This window comes from Carettochelys insculpta, chromosome 2, assembly GCF_033958435.1.
Source record: "Carettochelys insculpta isolate YL-2023 chromosome 2, ASM3395843v1, whole genome shotgun sequence".
NCBI lineage: Eukaryota > Metazoa > Chordata > Testudines > Carettochelyidae > Carettochelys > Carettochelys insculpta.
The window spans coordinates 115,049,881-115,070,766 of record NC_134138.1 but is presented as its reverse complement, the minus strand read 5'-3'; the positions used below and the strand labels follow the sequence as shown (position 1 = coordinate 115,070,766).

The 20,886-nt window shown below is 44.7% G+C and overlaps 1 protein-coding gene across 1 annotated transcript in view; it reads right to left on the bottom strand.

Annotated features, from left to right (window-relative positions):
• Positions 1-20,886, bottom strand: part of RIPOR2 (RHO family interacting cell polarization regulator 2) — a 106,368-nt gene that overhangs the window by 2,245 nt on the left and 83,237 nt on the right. Inside the window, 9 exon segments of the mRNA XM_074985879.1 lie at positions 2,194-2,284; positions 3,904-3,987; positions 8,727-8,929; positions 10,514-10,672; positions 11,621-11,782; positions 12,713-12,848; positions 14,521-14,689; positions 16,382-16,566; positions 19,688-20,371. Coding sequence (XP_074841980.1) covers positions 2,194-2,284; positions 3,904-3,987; positions 8,727-8,929; positions 10,514-10,672; positions 11,621-11,782; positions 12,713-12,848; positions 14,521-14,689; positions 16,382-16,566; positions 19,688-20,371 — 1,873 coding nt within the window.

The following is a 20,886-nucleotide window of genomic DNA, read 5'->3' as shown; positions in this document are numbered from 1 at the left end:
GAGCCTTGTGATCATGTGATGCTGTTTACACAGGTGTACTACTAAATGGTTATGGCTCTCCAAGCTAAAGTTTACCTATGTAACAAATAGAAAAGAACAAGTAGTGCTTTTGCTGTCTTAAAAGCAGGCCTTTTCCATATATTGTTTTCTGTATGAATGTCATCACATTATGTCTCATCTGATATTGTCCATGTGTCTTGTCTTAAGGCAGGTCAGAGGGGCTTCTGTGATCTTCTTTTTACAGACAGCCTTGGATTTTGTGTATGTGTGTGCGTGCGTGCATTTCGAAGATGACTAATGAGGTGCTGAAGTGCATATTCAGCACCTCATTAGCATGCCACCAGCCATGGCTCTTCAAAATTGCTGCTTTTCGCTCCTGTGCGGCTCATCCATCAGCAGATTGGAATAAAGGGACTTCGAAGTTGGCGGGGGTCCTTGTGAAAAGGGCCCCATCTGGCCGAGCCATGCGGGAGCAAAAACGTGACAATTTCGAAGAGCCGTGGCCGGTGGCATGCTAATGAGGCACTGAATATGCACTTCAGTGCCTCATTAGTAATCTTCGAAATGGCCATTTGCATGGCCTTTTCGAAGTTTTGTGCCAGTGTAGATACGGCCCTCGTGTGCTCCAGCCCCCTTAATCATTTTCGTTGCCCTCCGCTGACCTCTCTCCAATATGTCCACATTCTTTTTATACTGGAGGACCCAGAACTGCATGAAATATTCCAGCTATGGCCTCAGAGAAGAGGGGAATAGTAACTTTTCTAGTGCTGCTGGAACTGTTTCACCTCTTGCACCCAACTATACCATGAGCTGCTTGGCTACAAAGCACACTGTTGACTCATACCCAGCCTCTCATCCACTGTAATCCCCAGGTCCTGTGCTGCTGCACTGCTGCTTAGCCAGTGCTTGGCATTGTCCTTGTTGAACCTCATCAGATAACTTTTGGCCCAACCCTCCAATCTGTCGAGGTCACGCTGTACCCTATCCCTACCCTCCAATGTATCTACTTGTCCCCCTAGCTTAGTGTCATTTGCAAATTTGCTGAGGGTGCAATCCATCCCCTCATCCAGGTAATTAATAAAGCTGTTGAACAGCACTGGCCCTAGACCTGATCCTTGGGGCATTCCACTTGAAACTGACCACCATCCAGCTATTAAGCCATTGACCACTACCCTTTGCACCTTTCCATCAAGCCAGCTTTTTACCCATCTTACAGTCTAAGTATCCAATCCGTATTGCCTTAACGCATGGGCAATAATGTTGTGGAAGACCATATCAAAAGCTTTGGTAAAGTCAAGGTATATCACTTCCATTGACTTCCCCATCGCCACAGAGCCAGTCACCTCGTCATAAAGCTAAGCAGCTTCATCAGGCACAACTTGCCCTTGGTGAATCCATTTTGACTACATCATCACTTTACTCTCTTCCAAGTGCTCCAAAACGGATTCCTTGAGGATCCTCTCCATGATTTTTCAGGGGACTGAGGTAAGGCTGGCTGGTCTATAGTTCCCTGCGTAGTTCTGCTTTCCTTTTCTTAAAGATGGACACTACATTTGCCCTCTTCCAGTAATTCAGGATCTCTGCTGCTCTTCATGAGTTTTCAAAGATAATGGCCAAAGGCTCTGTAATGACATCTGCCAATTCCCTCAGTACTCTTGGGTGCATGAAATGCACACCCATGGATTTGTGTACCTCTAGCTTTTCTAAGTAGCTCTTAGCCTGTTTCTTCCCCACTGAGGGCTGCCCACCTCCTTCCCATACTGCATTGCCTAGTGCAATAGTCTGGAGATGACCTTGTCTGTGAAGACTGAAGCAAACAAAAAAAGCATTGAGTACTTCAGCTTTTCCTTCATCATCTGTCACCAGGATACCTCCCTCATCCAGTAATGGCCCCACACCCTCTCTGATCATGCTCCTGTTATTAACATGCCTATACAAGCCCTTCACTACCCTTCACATTCCTTGCCAGCTGCAGTTCCAGTTTTGCTTTTGCATTCTTGATTGTCATCTGGTCCAGGCTGCCTACTTCCTTCTTTCTTTCTATTTTTCCCCCTTTGGGGCTAGTTTCTTTTGGTTTATTTTTTTAAAAGCTCATGGGTCTATGGGTCCAATTACATTTTGAGTTATTGTCTTAAAATGTGTCTGTTTCTTGGATACTTTGTCACAGTAAAAGAAATCACACACACAACTCACCAAGAGCGAGAAGGGTTTCAGATGCTACTTTTCTGATTTCTTCATTGTCAGATTGGCAGAGTGTGGCCAGCATTTTAATACTTTCAGTAGCCTGGAAAGTGCACAAATGTGGATTGACATTACCAGTTATTAGCTCTTCATATTCTTGTGTGGGTGTATATATAAACCTTCTCCACAGCTCTCTCCCTCCCCCCCCTCCCCAGCACATGACAACATTGGTCTGTATCTCCATGTTTGAGCGCTATTTGTTACTTTTCCATGGAGGGAGGTAAAACTCTGTTCTGTACTTGTGCTGCAAAAAATCTCAGGCCTTTAGACAGAGCAACAGTTGTTGTTGCCCGTATCCGAGATGCTACCACTGTGAAAGTGGTGATAAGTAGAACAGAGAGCTGGGTGCTGTTCCATAAAAACGAAAGGTGTTTTGAGCCACATAATCTCTGTTCCTTTCAAGTGAGATGATTTTTAAAAACATTTGATTGTATGTGTTTTTTATTTTTCCAAAGGGTGATTCTCTTCTTTTCTGGTTCTCGTATACGTCTCTCATCACTGTAGCATGTGAGCACTTTCCACTTGTGCATTAAGCAACATAACTATCTGTCCTGTAGTTCATTCTCTCCCATCTCCTCTGCAGGAGGAAAATAGCATAAAAAAAGCCAAGGGGCAGGGCTAAGGTTAGGGAAAGTGTGCAGGTCAGCTAAGAATAAAATCCTAAGTGTTTCAATTTTCCATTGTAGGCAGGTTCTTCACAGATTCAGACTTTTTTTTTTTTAGAAGGGGCCATTGGATTATCTAGTGTGTCCTCTCATAGAGTACAAGCCTTCAATTTTCACCCAGCTGCCCCCGTATTTATCCCCACCAATTGTGTTTGGCTACGGTACATCATCCCAGGAATCACCACCAGCTCTTGATCTGAAACCTCCAGGAGATGGAAAATCTACCATGTGTCTTGGTAGTTTGATCCAGTGGTTAATTAGCCTCAATGTTAAGTATATATACAGCACCTTTAATTTTAATTTGTATCATGTGGCTTCAGCTTCTAGCATTAGTTCTTTGATATCTTTCTCTGCTATATTAAAGAGAACCAGTTAGTCTAGCAGCACATATCCATTAATGATATAGTGTCCTGATAGTCTGTGGGGACCTGCACAAATGGCACTAGAAACTGATACTGAATAGGGAGGTGACTTACATGGAGCCCAGCCACTTTGCTGTGGAGACTTTTACCTACAGGTTCCGTACACTCTTTCAATAACTATGGTATCAGGCACTGAACAGAGACCAATGTCTCCATCTCTCTCTCTCTTTTTACAACTTTTGGCTGTGCCCATTGTTCTGAGAAGACCATTCTTCCCCCTCTACCGAGACTCTGTACTGTGGTGTGTGTGTGTGGGGTGGGGGTGACACATACCCTATAAGATAAATAAGAGCCTTTTTATAAAGGCACAAAGAGACAGGTACACAATACATAGCTGATCACCCCAGAAATGGACTGCTTTAAAAGTCAACATTCTCCCCAATTCAGGCCAACCAGCCATTTGTTAAATATTAGGGCAGAAAATGCAAAATAAAAGGCAATGCTCCCATTGTTGCTGTTGTTGGCATCTTCCAGTTTGTGCTGAGGAGGCTCTGTTGAATAAAATCTTTGTTTTTGCTGTGAACTTCCTTGGGACAGCAAAGCAGAGTACAATAACTGATTGCATCACATTTTACCTGAAGGCATTTCAGTGCCACGCAAGCCGCTTTCTGCAGGTAGAGGTTAGGCTGTGTTAGCACTTCGCAGTAATAAATTAAAGCCTGGAAAACAGAGGAAGACACCAGTTAAGATGTAGCTGTGTTGAGCACAAAAGTGAAAGAATGTGTCACTACATTTCCAAACACAGAAAACCAAATTACCTAACAATGTGGATACAGAATTCAAAAGGTAAAGTCATTGACTGAGTAATGTGATATGATAAAGGGTATATCTGGGGTTGAAATCCAGCCCAAGCTTTGTGGCTTATGAGCTACTGAGCTTGGTCCAATTCTTAGTGAGCAAGTTAATCAACAATAATTGGCACCTGTGATGGTAGTTCCTCAGAGTGGTCCTGGAGACTGAACTGCTTTCACCTCTTTCACTGTCCCTGCAGATCAGGGGGTTATAACTAGTACTAGGGTCACTAGTAACATGGGCTGGATTGGTAGTCAGAGAGAATGAAAATAACTATGACAAAGCTATCAGGACCGGCTAAACCAAGTTCACCGTTTGGCCCTAGACGCATTCCCGTCAGTGTTAAGCAAGGAAGAATCAGTGATAGCTGCAAATCTCAAGAGCAAGCAGCTGCTACCCAATTCCAAGGTGTTTTGATCCAGGCATGCTATTGCCTTTGTCATACGGCAGTGAACCTGACCGAAATGCAGCAAGCTTGTGCTAGGAGAAGGGGATATATATTTTGTTCTGGCCAAAAGGGGGTTGAGGTAGCAGAGAGCATTGATACAGCACAGTAGGAAATGAGGGTCACACAGAGGGAGATTGGGAAAAGAGGAGAACAGAGGGGCAGAAGAAGATGATCAAATGAAGAATGCGCATGACCGGTGCCCTTCAATTCTTTTCTTGCCCCTTCCTTTTCATTTGCCATGCGCCCTGTGACGCTAAGCACCCTGGATTCACACCCTCCACACTACTGCAATAATCTTTGTATACAGCATCCCGACTGCCTTCCTAGGCCCTGACAAAAGTGCGGGTCCTCGGGCAGAAGAGGTGGGGCTGGGGGGCAGCCCAGCCCTCATCACTGCCCAGAGTGGACTCCTCCACCAGCCCTGAGCACTGCCCAAAACATGCCATGCTGTGCTCCAGAAGGAATTTAAAGGGCCCAGGTTTCTGGCTGCTGCCACTCCTGTGATAACAGTGGTGGTGAGAAGTCCTGGGTCCTTTAAATCACCAGGTCCTGGGGGAACTGCCCCTTTTGCCCCACCTTGGCAGGCTTCCTTGTGAGGTAGCAAATGAAAACTAATGACTGACAGACTAATACTCTTGTGTGTACACATGTAAAAGTAGGTGCTAGAATTCCCAGGGGTTGGTAAACAGGGCTGACTCTGCAAACCAAACAAAGGAACATGGTTTCCCTACCTGGGAGTTACTTCCCAAGTACCTAAAAAGACAATGGTAAGGTATTTACGTATCACATAACTAGATCCATCAAGTTAACAAGTGGTGGAGGTGAACACCACACTCACAAGCAGGGGAGGAGACACCAAGTGTTTACCCCCACGGGGGGAGAGAAGGTGGGCCCAGGTTGTACTTCTCAAAGACTACAGAAAACTTCGCTATCCAGCATCCGTGAGACCGGGTGGTTGCCAGATAATCAAATACTCCATAATGGAGCATCCAGTACTGGTGCCAGTTAGGAGCACAGAGGCGTGTGCCGGCTACGCTCACACACAGCACTGAGCTGGGTGGGGGGGGGGGCGTTGTGCCTGTGCTCAGTCTTAGGACCGCCAAGGGCTGGGGCATGGGCATGGGCCTGGGTAGGGGGAGGCAGATTTACAGCTGCCATCTCCCATCCCCAGGATCTGCAAAGCCCTCCAAGGCAGACCCCTGCAGCAGTGGGAGGAAGCCGGTGGCATTGCAAAGGGAGCTGTGTCCAGCTCTGGGGGGGGCGGAGGGAGGGAGAGAGAGAGAGAGAGAGACTTGGGGTGGCACTGCAGGGGGAGCGGTGTCCAGCTCTGGGGGGGGCGGAGGGAGGGAGAGAGAGAGAGAGAGAGAGAGAGAGACTTGGGGTGGCACTGCAGGGGGAGCGGTGTCCAGCTCTGGGGGGGGCGGAGGGAGGGAGAGAGAGAGAGAGAGAGAGACTTGGGGTGGCACTGCAGGGGGAGCGGTGTCCAGCTCTGGGGGGGTGTGGCACCCTGGGGGGAGCTGCATCTGGCTGCAGGGGTGAAGGGGGGTGGCTCCACAGGGGGAGATGCATCCAGCTCCAGAATGCCCTCCCCCGCCCCCCTAGCCACCAGCTTTCCCCTCTAAGAGCAGGCGGATCGCTGCGGAGCCTGTGCCGGAAGCAGCTGCTCTGCCTTGGGAACGGGGACGGAGAGAGCAGAGAAGCCTGCCATGTGCGAGTGCAGCCAGCAGGCTCCTCTGCTCTCTCCACACCCCTGCCCCGTGTCCCCTGACTAGAGCTACTCGGCTCTGAGTTGTGCTGGGTGTTTGAGAGTGCCGGTGACTCAAATACCATTTAAAGGAGAGTTTACTGTATGTTGCAAAGGACTGAATTGTAAGAACCTTAAATTATAAGCAGATGAATCAATGGATTGCATACAGCAGTAGCATGCTGCAAAAGTGTACTGACTGAGGTTGTTTGCGGAAGCCTATAACTCACCGGTCATTAATGTTCTGGTGAACACTACAGAAAGGTTTGTCGACACTCACTCATATTAGGTTTTTCAGGTCTAGAGGGAAAACAGGTTTCTCACAGACAGGAGAGAAGGGAGCTGTTTACCTGTCATGAAGGGGTGTTCATCCCACACCAGTCCTGAAGGGATTAGATAGGCTAGTTGGGCCAATTAACCACATAGGCTGCACCTAGAGGAGAGCCAGGGCTCAATAATGATTAATTAAGGATGAAGCTCACCTGGGCAGGAACAGGCAGGGCTTCTATAAAGCTAAGACCAGAAGGAGGACAGTTACTCCCTGATGGAAGGGAAGTATATTAGAGATTGCATGGTTTGACAAGAAGCCAAAGGAGAAAGCAGTCATGGGCTGCAGAGGGTGTCTGGCCAGGTGGTAAGAACAGAGGACAAAAGAGGGAGCAAGACAGAGCCTAAGGAAGGAGCAACCAGTTCTGGACAGAAGAAGACAATAACTGAGAATTTCCGTGATCAGGAACTTGAAGTAGAGGGTTGGCCCAGCTTCTCCCCGTACCAGATACGAAGGGTAGTGGCACAGCTCTGGACACAAGAGGGAAGACTGCCAGAAACAGCTTGCCCAGAGGAGTTTACAGACCCCAGAAGAGGAGGACTATAGCGATCTGTTCAGAAGCCCAAGTCATGAAGAGAAACCAGCTGAGCCATGAAGAAGACTTATCCTGGTTTCTGGAGGGTGAGGTTGAGATAACAGCCTGAGTGGCGGCAGAAAGGGGAGTCCAACTAGTGCCAAGCTAATCCCCAGATTTGCCAGGAGGAGGTATGTCAATAGTGAACAGTGAGCCCCGTTACACCTGTCCCCTAAGTAAATTAAGCAGGGTGGAATCAAACAATGAAAGTGCCATTTACTTCAAGGGTTTGAGAAGTTCACAAAAAGGGAACAACAGCATGAGTGCATCTTGAAGCAGTCACTGAACTCTGGAAGATATAAGTAAGGACAGAAACCATCTTTGACATCGCTTATTAGAACAAGAGAAGAGAGCTGAGAAAGATGGGTTCTTCAGCCACTCAGGGGCTGGAATCTGTGGAACTGACTCTAGGTGAGATGCGTACTTAGCGCAAGATCTGGAACCTAAGAAATCTAGGGAAACCAGCCCTGTGTGCTCTTGTGAAAGGCCCTGACTGAGAGAAAAGTGTCATAACTGGTGAGTAAAGCCATCTCGAACAAAACCTGTATCTCACTCAGTTAAGTTTTAGACTTTTTTTAGATGTTTTTTTCAACTTTATTTGCTTTCTAACTTTATTCCTATTGCCTGGCATCACTCAGTTTATGGCCTATTGTTCGTATGTATCTTTATTTTAGTTTTACTATAAATGTGCTCTGTGCCGTGTTTACATGAAAGGCTAAATTTACTCCTGTGAAGTGGTGGGTTTTATGTTTTTAGAAGAATAGAAATAACCTATTCTTTCCCCAAGCAGCCCAGGAGAGGGCTGAATGTTACAGAACACACACTTTTTCCAGAAAATTTGAGACTAGGACGTAACAAAAGTCCATCATTACTTCTGCCCTTTTTCCTTCTCCTTTCTCTTTAGTTCACTTATTTTGCAAGGTCTTTATTTATCATCTCACTAAGGACAATGAAGGGGATTCTCGTTTGTTGATCAGAGGAAGGAAACTGCCAGAAATCAGGATGCTGTCCAGGTTTTACCACCTTCAGAGCAAAATGTCAGATGCATCTGGCTTGATAAGGGAAGTGCTCGAAGAATGGACCAGTAGCATTTAAAAAAAAACCCAGCACACACATTAATGCTGAAACATGACAGATACCTGGAGAATACAATGCAAACCAAATAGCTTTAAATTCATGACCAGATATGGTCTGGTATTGTACACGTCTACCTGCACATTTGTATATTCTGTCAGCCTTGAAGAAAAAGACAGGTGAGGTAACTTTTTTGGGCCAAATTGTGTTGCTGAGAGAGAGAAGTTTTTGTGCTTACACAGAGATTTTCTTCAGGTCTTCAGTCAAATCGGACCAAAGATATTACCTCATCCACCTTTGTCTCTAATATTCTGGGACCAGCATTCTTAGAATAACGCTGAAAGGCTGAGAAGTTACTTAACGTTTTAGAACTTGATTATAAGGTCTTCTACACTGTAAGCTGTCCTTGCAGTTAGCTATGATTCCTCTGTCCCCTACCTTCTCCCTGAAATGCCTGTTTTCTGCAGAAGCTGATAAGAGTAATGCTGCAGCCTCGCCAACTTCTTTTTTATTTTCGGTCAGAAGTAAAGCCAGGGTCCTCAGTATTTCCTGCTGAGGTGGAAGACTGCCGGAGGTTAGCTCAGAGATATTCTCTAGCGGTTTTTCATCTCTTAATGTCTGCAGCTTCTGAACCACTGAAGCTAGAAACGTAAACGAAAGATATTAGTATTCTTCTTTTGTCCCTTCTTCTCTCTGCCCCCGACATAATTTTTTGCTCCTTCTAGCTTAAAACATCTACCCACTGGAGAGGTGAAAAACTGCTGCTTCACTGGGTTGCCAACATTGCTACGCTCCCACTTGGGCAACGTTTTGCTCTTTGTGTTGTGCTTCTCAGATACTCTTCGTGAGAACTGGGATACATTTTCCACAGGAGTAACATAGACGTGGATGTGTTACACGGGATGTTAGGAATCTTATAAAGTGAGGGCCCAATCATTAGGGTGACTCTCCATCTCATATTAGGGACGCCAAAAAAGCATCCCGACTTCTTTTTTAAAGGGGACTGATTGTCCTGTATTTGGGTCATCCCCAGCCCAAAGCTGCTGGCGGGAGTCACTTCCCTGAGCCTCTGGGAAGCGTGGGGAGTGTGGGTGGCTGCCACGACCCTGCTGCTTCCCTGGGCTCCCAGAGAGGGCTGGCAGCTGCCTCCTCCTTCCTGGCTCCCTGGGGCTTGGTGGAGCTGGGAGAAGCCCCTCCTCCTGCCCATATCTCCCTGTCCTGTATTTGGGACAGAGAGATATGGTTGCCCTACCAATCGTCAAATTTCAACTGTAGCTAGAAAACCTAAGAGGTTCTAATCTGTAATTATTCAAGTTTCCTTGCTACAGCCTAGAGAGAGTTGACTTCAAGATGTGTTTTTCAATTTGGCACTTTCTGCATTTGAGACCACTTGAGTGGCATTTACACTACTGATGTCTGATTATAGTAACACTGGTTATTAGTGCTGGGAGGGAGGTTGTTCTTGTGTTAGAGATGGGACTGGATTTAATTGGTTTCAGCCCGCCACACTGCAAGCAGGCTTCTTGCAAACCTCTCCATGCAGCCCCCTGGAAGCGCTATAAGGGAATGCCTTGCTTTGAGTCAGATCTTCTCAGCGATTATATGGGTAACAAGAGCATCTTCCTGTGCCACTTTCTCCCCTGCCCGCTTATGTTAGTCTTTGCTGATAGCCTCTGCTAATGTACTTCTGTATTGAACTTCTCTCCTTTTTCCAGCCCATTGGCCCCTTTCGAGTAAAGCTTGCAGATATACCATGATGTGCTACACTGGCATGCAGAAGAGGGGATTAGGAGTCCCTGAAATTCCATTTTAGATGGACCAGATTATCCAGTGAGATTCACATCTGTGGCTGCATGATCCCAGGGGGTGCTAAGTGTTGATTTCCCTGTTAAGTTTACAGGCCACATCTTCTGAAGTGCTGAGCATGTCTTGCAAGGCACAGAGTTTGTTCTGCTTTCTCAGAACCTCCCCAGAGGGGCTCAGCACTTCATGAGGTCCCTCCAAAGAGCAGAATGGATCAAAAGAAAGAGTAAAAGCTGTGGTCATTTTGGCACCTTCCAGATTGTGGGACCAAACCAACAGTACCACCCAGCTCCTAAGTATTACACACATTTTTAGTAGTAATTTTAATGAAAAATCAGTCTGAAGAGAGAATTGTTTTTATCTGCTACTCAAAATCACATTGATACACTGACCTTCTCCCTGCCAGAAATTAGACATCTTACCTTCTTTTGAAAGTTGCAACAAATAGCTTCTGAGGTCACTAATGCTGTTGCTGGCAAAATAATTGTAATACTGAAAAACTGTTAGGATTTCAGAGGATAGACTGGATGACAGGACTGGCTCTGTTCGGTCAAGGATCTGAGATACCAGGGTTCTGAATACTACATGACGCAGGAAAAGACAAAGGAATATTTTATTAACAAAAATAAACTCCAGACAGGCAAAACACTGCAATTAACTCAGTTTAGCACTTTTTAAAAGAAAGGTAGAACTTAAAAGCCATTTCCCAGCGTTAGTATTTTAATCCTCACAGAATGCAACATATTGTGCTCTGTCTAGTCCTCATCTGTACAGTGTCTGAGTTCCTCACAACTATAATAGAATCTGTCCTTGTGAAACCTTGTGGGACAGGGCAGAATAATTGTCAACTTCCAGAGGGGATGAGGTAGATTGTGACTTGTCATATATCAGACTGGGTGTCTGGGGCTGTGCCAGGAAGTGAACAGCACTCTCAAAACCAGTGCACCACCCTGTCCACTAATCCATCCTTTCTCTCCACCTGACAGTGAATCATTAGAGGACCAAAAGCCATGCCCAGTCGCACCTCTAACACCACTGACGTCCTGAGATTTGCCCAGGGGCAGGACTTGGACTGCAGCGAGGATCTTCTGCCTCTTTCGTGCTCTTATGCAGAGCTTCTATTGACCTCTGTGAGAACTGGGCAGGCAACACAGGCAAGAGCATGAGATCAGCGGTTCAGTCACTTACCAGAGAAATTCTCTCAACTGATACTGTGTGTGTGTGTGTGTGGATGGAACGATCAGAGTTAGTCCTTTCTCTTTAAATGATCACATGGACTTTAAAACAGTTTAATTTTTGTTTTACTATTTTGGCTTTTACAATTTCTGGCAAAAACCCCTTGAAACCAGTTACCCTCAGGCAAGGTCTTGGTACCGGATCCCAGCTGATCTCTGTGAGACTGAGGTGTTGTAACTGAAGGTGAGCAAAACGTGGATTCAGCATGTTGTATTTCTGTAAAATGCCACTACTAGACAGATGACACTACCTTGACTTGTGGGTAGAATTTTTTTTTTTTTTAAACAATGTACCTGTTTCTGCGAGTCCTGGGCACTCTTCATTTACTACTGTGGCAAAAGTGATGTCCAGATGCTTGATCATTTTGTCTGCAGAGGTATGATACATCCCTGTGGTACTGGTGCACTTAGACCAGAAAGACAGCAGTGACAGCTTTTTATGAAATTCTGGAATTGCTGGGGGTGGGGTGGGTGAACAAAACGGGTGAAACAATATTGCAGTGATCAGATTGTGTTCGTACAACACAGACATAAAGAGATGAATACTGCTTCCCACCTGACTGCTGAATAGACTTTCCCCAAGCCATCAACTTCCCAATGCACAGGAAGTGCATCCTCTTAAAACTTAGGGTGTTTTGGCTTCCCAGACTAAAAAAATCCAAAGGATAAAAGCCAACTTGCTTCTGATCCAGTATTGGGAACTGGAAAATAGTGATTTGATTCCAGTTAGTATCAGAGATATGACTTAATGATCTGAACGCGGGATTCTAATCCTGGTTCTGGTACACTCTGCTTCTGGGAGAACTCACGTAACTACTTTGCCTTTTTTCTTCATCAGCAAATCAGCGCTAACATCATTTATGTATCTATTCCACTTGGCATGCAAGCGCTAATATTTATGAAAGTCTTCAAAGATGCTATAGAAGTACAAAGTGTTAGTGAATGATAACTAAAAGTTGTCTCCTAGACAAACTGTTCAGAGATTGTCATGCCTCTGATCCTGTAAACAACGGCTCTTCCAAATCTCCCCATTCTGGACAATGAGAGGTGTAAAAATCTGGCTTCTCAGAGCACATCCCATACCAGTTGCTTTGAAATGCCCTGTGCTACTGCAGCCATCTACTCTTTTGCAGGGCAGAGGAATGGAGGTGCACTGGCAATACTGAGCATGTCTGCATCTCCCCTTAGCCTCATGTGAAGTCTCCCGCCACCATATGTTGACCAAGTCCAATTAGATGGTGGTATAGTGTCCATCTGCAACTGCATGTACCAACCTTCAGTGCAATGGAATTTACTGAAAGTCAGACAAATGTATACTTAGAAAGACTTATACTTAACACATATGCCCAACCTTTCCAAAGGGCAAACCCCTCAGCTATTACTTACCTTCAGTTACAGAAATGATGTTCCCCATATTCTCACTGCTGATGGCTTCAAGGTTTTTTAGTATTACGATCTGCTTGGACAGCTTATCCAGGAGGTTTCTTACAAAAAATGGAGTTTTACTGGAGAACACAATTTGCTAATAAAAGAGAGTTTAAAAAAAAAAGTTATTATACCCTACTAAGAGCCTGGAAGACATTTCATCATGCTGAAAATGTCTGATCAGAATATAGCTATTTTTAACCTGAAAGAACTGCTGTGATACATTATCTTTACAGTGGAGCCTCGATTACAGACTCGTTGGGAATGGACGTTGGCTGTAACTCTGTAGAACACTTTATGGTGGTTCTTTCAAAAGTTTACAACTGAACATTGACTTAATACAGCTGTAAAACTTCACTATGTAGAAACAAAAATGGTGCTTTCTCTTGGGTTCCCCCCCCGGCCAACAGTTTAACACAGTACTGTACTGCATTTGCCACAGCCTGTCTCTGCTGCACCCTGATCGCACACTTCTGGTTTCAAAGGTAGGGGTGTGTGTGGGTGGGTGTGGGTATGTGTGTTGACAGGCCTGCTTGTAACTGAGGGTCAACTGTAATTTTCTTAGTTTCCATTGCTTGTATGTCTTGCACACTGTTCCTTAGGGATGCAATTTCTATGTCTTGATGCCTATAAAGAAATGCCTAAATCCATATCTAGGAAGGAATATACCTATTTAAATAGCAAAGTCCTTTTTGAGGCTCTTAGCTCCTTCCATAGAGTCAAAGTGTAAGACTAGGGTGGAACATTAGATCATCTATTCTGACCTCCCCCATAACACATGCAGTCCACAGAATTTCATGCTGTTACTCCAGTATTGAGCCCAACACCCTTCCTTATTCTGGTAGGGGTGGGATTTAGTTGTCTAAATTAGCAAGATGCCAGAAGCAGGACTGGTTTTCCATTGCAGCAGTGAGGCTGTGGCCACTGGAAGTAGATGTTACACTGTGTGCTTGGGAATGAAGACCCAAGTACAGTAAATGAGGTTCCAATATATTCCACTACAATCAGAAACCAGTGGTTTCCAAAGGGAAGTGCAAAATCCTGGGGCAAGCTTTTTTTTTTGATTAGGGAGGGAAACATTCATGTCATATAGGACTATCCAGATTTAGCTCACACAGAGAGTGGACTGTGAGGTATTGTACGTTCCACTGTACTTGCCCATAAAATCCAAAGCAAAAGTAGCATTGTACAATTCCTACATTTAAAGAATCCTTCTGGTTTTATAACCAAACATACCTTTTGATTCTAAGTAGCACAAATATCTTGGTTGACTTCCAGTAGTCTGGATTTAACTAGAGTAAACCATGGATTAATGGGCTTCCATGTCACCTCTGGAAATCTAAATTCACCTAAAATAGGGTTGATCCTGCAGCTGCTCTGAGTGGAGCAGCCATCAATGGGAATTCAAACATGAGGCAATGTGAGGATCAGTGCCCGGGTTTGGATCCAAACGGAAGGTGAATCGAGTGGTCTGTACTTTCCTAGTAGTTCATGTCACACTGCCTATAGTTGCAGGTGTCACGCTCCCCTCAGAAGAGGGCGAGCACTGACATGGAGGTCCGGCAGGCCATACCTGAGGCACCTGAGAGAAGTTATATTGTAGAAACTTTCTTGGCATCTGCTAGCCCTTCAATTGGCTCAGTCTAGCAATACTCCTGCCTTGCTTTCACTCAGTACTAATTTCACTGGACAATTTAAACCTTAAGTAACTGTCATATAAATGCCTCTAGGAATATGATTAAAAATATAACCCAAAAGAGCAGTTGTACCTGAACGAGCTGTGTACAATACTGTAAATGCTTAACTAGGGTGATATCAAGACTCTCATTCCCTGTTGTCAGTGGGAGAGGACTTCCAGCTACACTGGTCCCAACTCCTGTATCTTCGGTCAAAGCTTCACTGAGGTGCCCTCTGGCTTCCGGGTGTTCTGACCTGTAACTGTTAAGGCAGGAAGCTTGGTGAGGAGCTGATTTTTCTTCTCATGCAAACAGAGCATGTTAAGTCAAAATGACTAACATCAGGCACAAGAAGAATTGCTGCAAGCAGTGATCTGTAACCAAACAGCCCTTGATAAGCCAGAACCCTCGTAATGAATACATCATATCTTAACTTGGCAGTAACATTGTGTAATGGATGTGGAATGATTGCACACATTTTAAAAGACAAATTGCTTCAACAGTGGTCTGCTTGTTTCTCCAGTACAATGCCACTTTTGTGAAGAACTCGCCAAGAAGTCTTTGAAATTTGCCCAAGTTCGCACTCTTTATTTTTCATCTATTGACATAATTATTTATCAAATCGTTCCAGATTAAACTGCATTATTGATTTTGTGGTTTCTCAAATTGAGCAGCTAAGAATTAATTTATCATGGTTTTCACGAAACCAGATTTAACAGTAAAAGAAAACATGGCTGGAATAAGAGACATGATGTTTCCATCTGCTGTTTTAGACACTATGTATAACAAACAGTTCACCATAGTTTTTCCACTGCATAATACTTATTCTCACTGTGTTTACATCATTATTTCCATCTTCTTCTTGTAAGAATATTCTGTCATGGTTTGAAACTAGGACCCAATTCTGATTTCAATATGCAACTACATTTACGTGTTTTAAAAATCACAGCAGGGGTGCTGCTTCCGTTGGATGCTTTAAACTATGTGTTAAAATGTACCTAAAAGCAGAGATAGAACTGAGGCTGCTTTGAAGTCTGCATTAGAGGGGGAAAAAAAGAGAACCTTTTAATTTAATTGCTATGGTGCTTATCTAAGGCCTGATTCTGCAATGCCATTTTGTCACTGACCTCAGTAGGAGCAGGATCAAGTTCATAATGCCTAAGTTAGCCAGCAACACAACTGACATAATTTACTTCCACTGTAAATCCAAGTTGAGGGGTGTGGGGAGTTTGGTGATAGGATGATTGCTTGTTATCTTAAACTCCTTGCATGTACTACGATAGGTAGTGAGAAATATAGTTTCCCTTCTAGGAGAAACTAAAACTGTATGATCTTTGTTCCTTTTGCAATCATAATTACAGCGTGCAAACTTTCTGGGTCATGTTTTAATCCTCCTAAGGATGTGTGGATCTAATGATAAAACACAGCTTCACAAGGTGATGTGACAAAACATAACAAACATAACTACTTCTCTTCACACAAAGACTGGTGGAATGAGGGTCATGAACAAAGTACCAGTCATCACTCTGACAGTCCAAAGGAAACCTACACCATGCTGTTTAAATCTGACCCTGTGTTACTGTTACTGACAAGTCTAATCCACTGCAAAGACTCATGGGGCTAGGGAGAAAAGACAGGGATGGGGGAAAAACAAACATGAATTAGTTACTAAATCCAAACCAAGGACCTGTAGGTCCAAACCTACATCAGGGAAGAAGCTCTGCAGATATTTATCTTTGGTTTGGTAATTTCTTATATGTCTCTCTTGTAGCTGTTTGATCACGGAAGAATTGACACCTTCAGTTGGAGAGTTTCATGTATGTTAACCAATAGGAAACCTCAACCTTAAATATATAGTTTCCTCTTCCTTGAATAACGTGTGCACTAGGATCCTCTGATAGCGACAAAGAACTAGCTTGACGTGAGAGCGACAAGCTGGCCATCGCTGACTTACCTAGTCTTCTCAGTCTCAGTGTCTGAAAAGACTGAGTCAGCACCTCCTCCACCGTTACAAACCTCCTCACCTCCGCCATCCTCATCATCAAAGTCAGAGGTGTTCAGGAAATCAAAGCTTTCTAAAGCACTTTCAACTGTTAGACTGAAACTGGAGGACCTGCTTCGGTTTACTGCGGGCTTGCACTGCAAAGGCAGAACAAACCAGTGAACACCACAGATATGTTTGGTCACTGCAGAAAGGGTAAAATTAACATTTACAACTCTTCATGCTCTTTAAAACTTCAGTTTATTGGATTATGTTGATTTCAAAATTTCATATTCATAAAAAAATACAATCAAATGCTGCACACTTAAAAAAAGCTCCAAACTGAAAATATGTTAAGGCCAGGGTTCAACTCTGTCCTACGGAAATAACAAACATTTTACTTAGTCAAGTGAACAGATCTTCATGGGCCTTAAAGAGTCCATTTATTAGCATGTGGGATGCTGAATATAAGGCACATTCTATAGCAGTAAGTTTAGATACAGAAACTTAATTACATGCATTCATTTTAGCAGTACAGGGCCAAATTCATTCCTGGGATAACTTTAGTGGCTCGTAAATCAGGTATGACTTTGGTCCCATATCTCCTGCCGGAGGAGGAGAACAAGACCGTCTTCTACTAAATCAGCTCTGCTTCCAGACCCACCCCCTTCCACAGCTTGGGGTGATTTGGAGTTTTGCATCTATGCTGTCTCTACGTCAATACGTTAACATTATAGTATCTTACACTTTCCAAGGCTTTATAAGCATTAATTAAACAATCCTCACAACACCCCTGTGAGATAGGTATCCAGCCTTTCATGGGGTTTACACACTTGAAGGGCTAGTAATGCAATTTCCTGTCCTGTACAAAATAAAACTTAAGCAACCACACTGCCACTTTTCTCTTCTTGGTGACACAGCCAAGAGAAGCTTTCTTCAGTTAGAACAAGCTTCTGTCTTGACCCTTGCACATATGACGTCCAGCAACTCAGTGACCCACAGTCTCAATCCTCAAGCAAATTGACAGGCTGGTGATCTCAAAGAAGCAGCGGTCACAAGAGGCCGAGCATCCCACCTGCACATGCATCTCCCCCCTCTGTTCCTTTGCAAGATCTGCTTCACAGAGAGCAAATGAGTACTTTCCCCTGCCCCAGTACTGTTCTGACAGCTGACCTCATTTGCACAAGCAGCAGAGCAGCTGGGAAGTTCAAAAATAACCGATACTTCTTTTCTCTCATGTACAAATCCACTTCGGAGCTAGTTCGGGAGCCAGAGCAGGAGGAATGGGCTGTCAAAAAAGCACTTAGCTTGGAAAAGTATCATGTAGCTGTAAATGCCAATGGAAACACAGATGTTAAAATGGTAAAGTGAAAGGACAACCTCTGCCTCCTTTCCTTAGCTACACACCTCTTCAATTACATGGCTAATTCAACACTAGTCAGATCATTCCAACAGACTTCCTGGCATATGAATATGAAACAATTGAAATCAGTTACTCCCAATTAACTCCATCCTTATGATAAAGTATCATGAATATTTTCTTGTGGAGAAAAATGTGAGTCACAGTGATTAGTGAAGAACTGTGAAGAAAATCTAAGGTTAGGCATTGTTGTTATGTAAAAATCATTTTTCCTTTTCGATTCTATCACATAATCAGTTTCATTTTTTGGCTACTTACAAGACTCCTAACAACACAGTCATGTGCACGGGCTTGGACTAGTAAATCACGCAAAGTCCCTTCCCATCCTACATGACTTTGATATTATGATTTATATGCTCAGGGGCGAGTTTACAAAATAGCCAATTGTGATTTAAGAGCACGCTTGACTCCAAGGGAGACAAGCTGAGGCTCTGGCCTGTACATTTTACAGGTAGAAAGAACTGCTGTTATCTGACCCACTGTACAGCACAGGTCATAGTTTCATTACGTACTTTCTGCACTGGGGCAGTGTGGGAAATGTATTTAATTCCTTGATTATGAGACACCCCTATCCCCGGCCATTTTTAAGCTTCCACATAAATTAAAATACAAGTTGCTCAAGAACATTAAGTAATTACAACCAAACTGTAAACAATACAAGCATTAAAAATCAGCAGGAGACACCAACGTATCAATTGCAATAGACTGGTCAATCCTGGAGCCTCAGACAGTACATTGTGATTTCTGGGCCACTAAAATCCAGCAGGAATCGTACAGGATGCCTGGTGGCTGCAAGCTCATCTCTGTTCCTGTTGTGTGGGAAGGGGAACAGTGTGTGTCTGTAAGCTGCTCACACCCGTGGCTCTGTTGGCTGGGTCCCACCCAATGGGAGCTCTGAGAACAGCGCTGGGAGCAGGCAGCAGCACACAGAGACATGCTGTCCCTCCCACTCCTCGGGGAGCACAGAGACAAGCCTGAAGCCAGCCACTTTGGGAGCAGCATGGAGCCATGGCAGACAGGCAACCTGTGTGAGCCCTGCTGCGCTGCCAGCCAGGAACCGCCCATGATAAGCTCCTGCTCTCAGCCAGAGCCTTCACTTTACACCCCTTCCTACACTCCTGTCTCAACCCTGATGCACCCCCACTCCCCGAGAGTCAACAACCCCCACCTCCACCCCCAAACTGTCCCAGCCTGGAGCCCCCCACCAGAGCCAGCACCCTTTTCTCCACCCTCTCCTGCACCCTAACATACTGTCCCAGCCTGGAGCCCCCCACCAGAGCCAGCACCCTTTTCTCCACCCTCTCCTGCACCCTAACATACTGTCCCAGCCTGGAGCCCCCCACCAGAGCCAGCACCCTTTTCTCCACCCTCTCCTGCACCCTAACATACTGTGCTAGCCTGGAGACCCCTCTCAGAGCAAGCACCAGGCACTCCCACTCCAACGCTCTGCCCCAGCCTGGTGCCCACCTCCTGCACATCTCACCCTTTCCTGCTCCCGAATCCCTCTGCCCCAGCCCAGAGACCTCACTCCCTGCCCCAGCCCAGTGAAAGTGAGTGACGGTGGGAAGCAGCAAGTGATGGCGAGGTGGGAATAAAGAGGGTGGTAGCTCAAGGAAGGGGCAGGGCTGATCCTGGGTTGCCCTGAAATTTAAAAAGTGATCTTGGGCCTAAAAAGATTGACAAAACATCTCTGTAGGGCAGTGGTCTCGAATCACCATTGGAGCAAATCAGTTGGTGTTAGGTATTTTCCCAGTGACCTCTTGATAGCCGACTGAATAAATTGTACATTGCTGTTTACAATTAATATGGCCGATCATACTCATTCAGATGTTCTTTGTGTTTTCTGAAACTATACTTACTTTTAAAATATCATCCAGCTGCATCACCTCTTGGTCCAGGTCCTGGAATTCTTTGTAATGATCTTTATGGGGCTCAAGTGCCAGGAGAAGCCCTTGAAAGGCATCTTCTAAGCTTCCATCTAAATAAGACTTGTATCCTTCAGATTCGCCACTTATTGATCCCTCACAGTGCAGCCTTTCAGGGGTCATTGGAGCCTCTGCTGAGGTTAGCCTTTTTACCAGCTGTTTGGTTATGTTGCCTTCATAGGTGTCCAGCTCCACTGGTTTTAGCTCTGACACTTCATCTGTGTCCTGCAGAAGCGACACAGGAACACTAGAATCTATAAACAGGTTATCATTCCTAGGGCCAGGAGGCTTTTGCTGAACTTCAGTGGCTACTCTGGAACTTTTCTTGTTCTCATTTGCTGCTGTTTGCTCTGGCTGTGACTTCAAGTCTTTTGACTCAGGAGCAGAGTCCAGGGATGAGTTTGTTCTGGAAGTGCCTGTAGTTGAGTTTTTGGAAGGTTTATGCTCTGGAGGTGTGACGGTAACTTCAGGACTGGAAGGGTCAAGGGTAGAGATGGAACTGACAGTGTTGAGTTGGGGCACACAATCTCCATTGGGTATATCACCAAAACTGAAAGACATTGGTCTTTTCTCATTGGCTGCCATCCCATTTTCAAAGACGTCGTCTGGCGAAGTGGACTGCAATGATAATGTAAACGTGTGAATATAAAACACCAGGTATATATCTCTCATGACCATGTGTATGCATGAGAGAGATCTACATACACGTGTGTGTGTGTGTGTGCATACACTCCAGTCTGTGTTGCTATTTTGGGACACAAATGTATCCTGAACTAGCAACCCCACAGCTAAACACCAGCTTGAAATAGGTGCGCGAGGGGTGGGGGAAAGTTCGAAATAGGCGCTTATTTCAAACTTCAGTGCTGTTTGGACAGTACAACCTTCGAAATATGTTGCCTCAAAATAATTTACGCAATTTGCATTGAGCAAATTGCCTAAGTTATTTTGAGTTTAGCTACAGATTAGCCATAGCCTGGGAGAGCCACCTGCAACATTTGGTATTTTTTGTTGGCACAGTAAACGGAGTGCATGATTGAGCATGATACAACAGTAAAAACTGAATAGGTTATATTGGGATTAATTTGCAGACAGTAATTTAATTTGCATTATTCAGTTTACTGTTTCATAACACA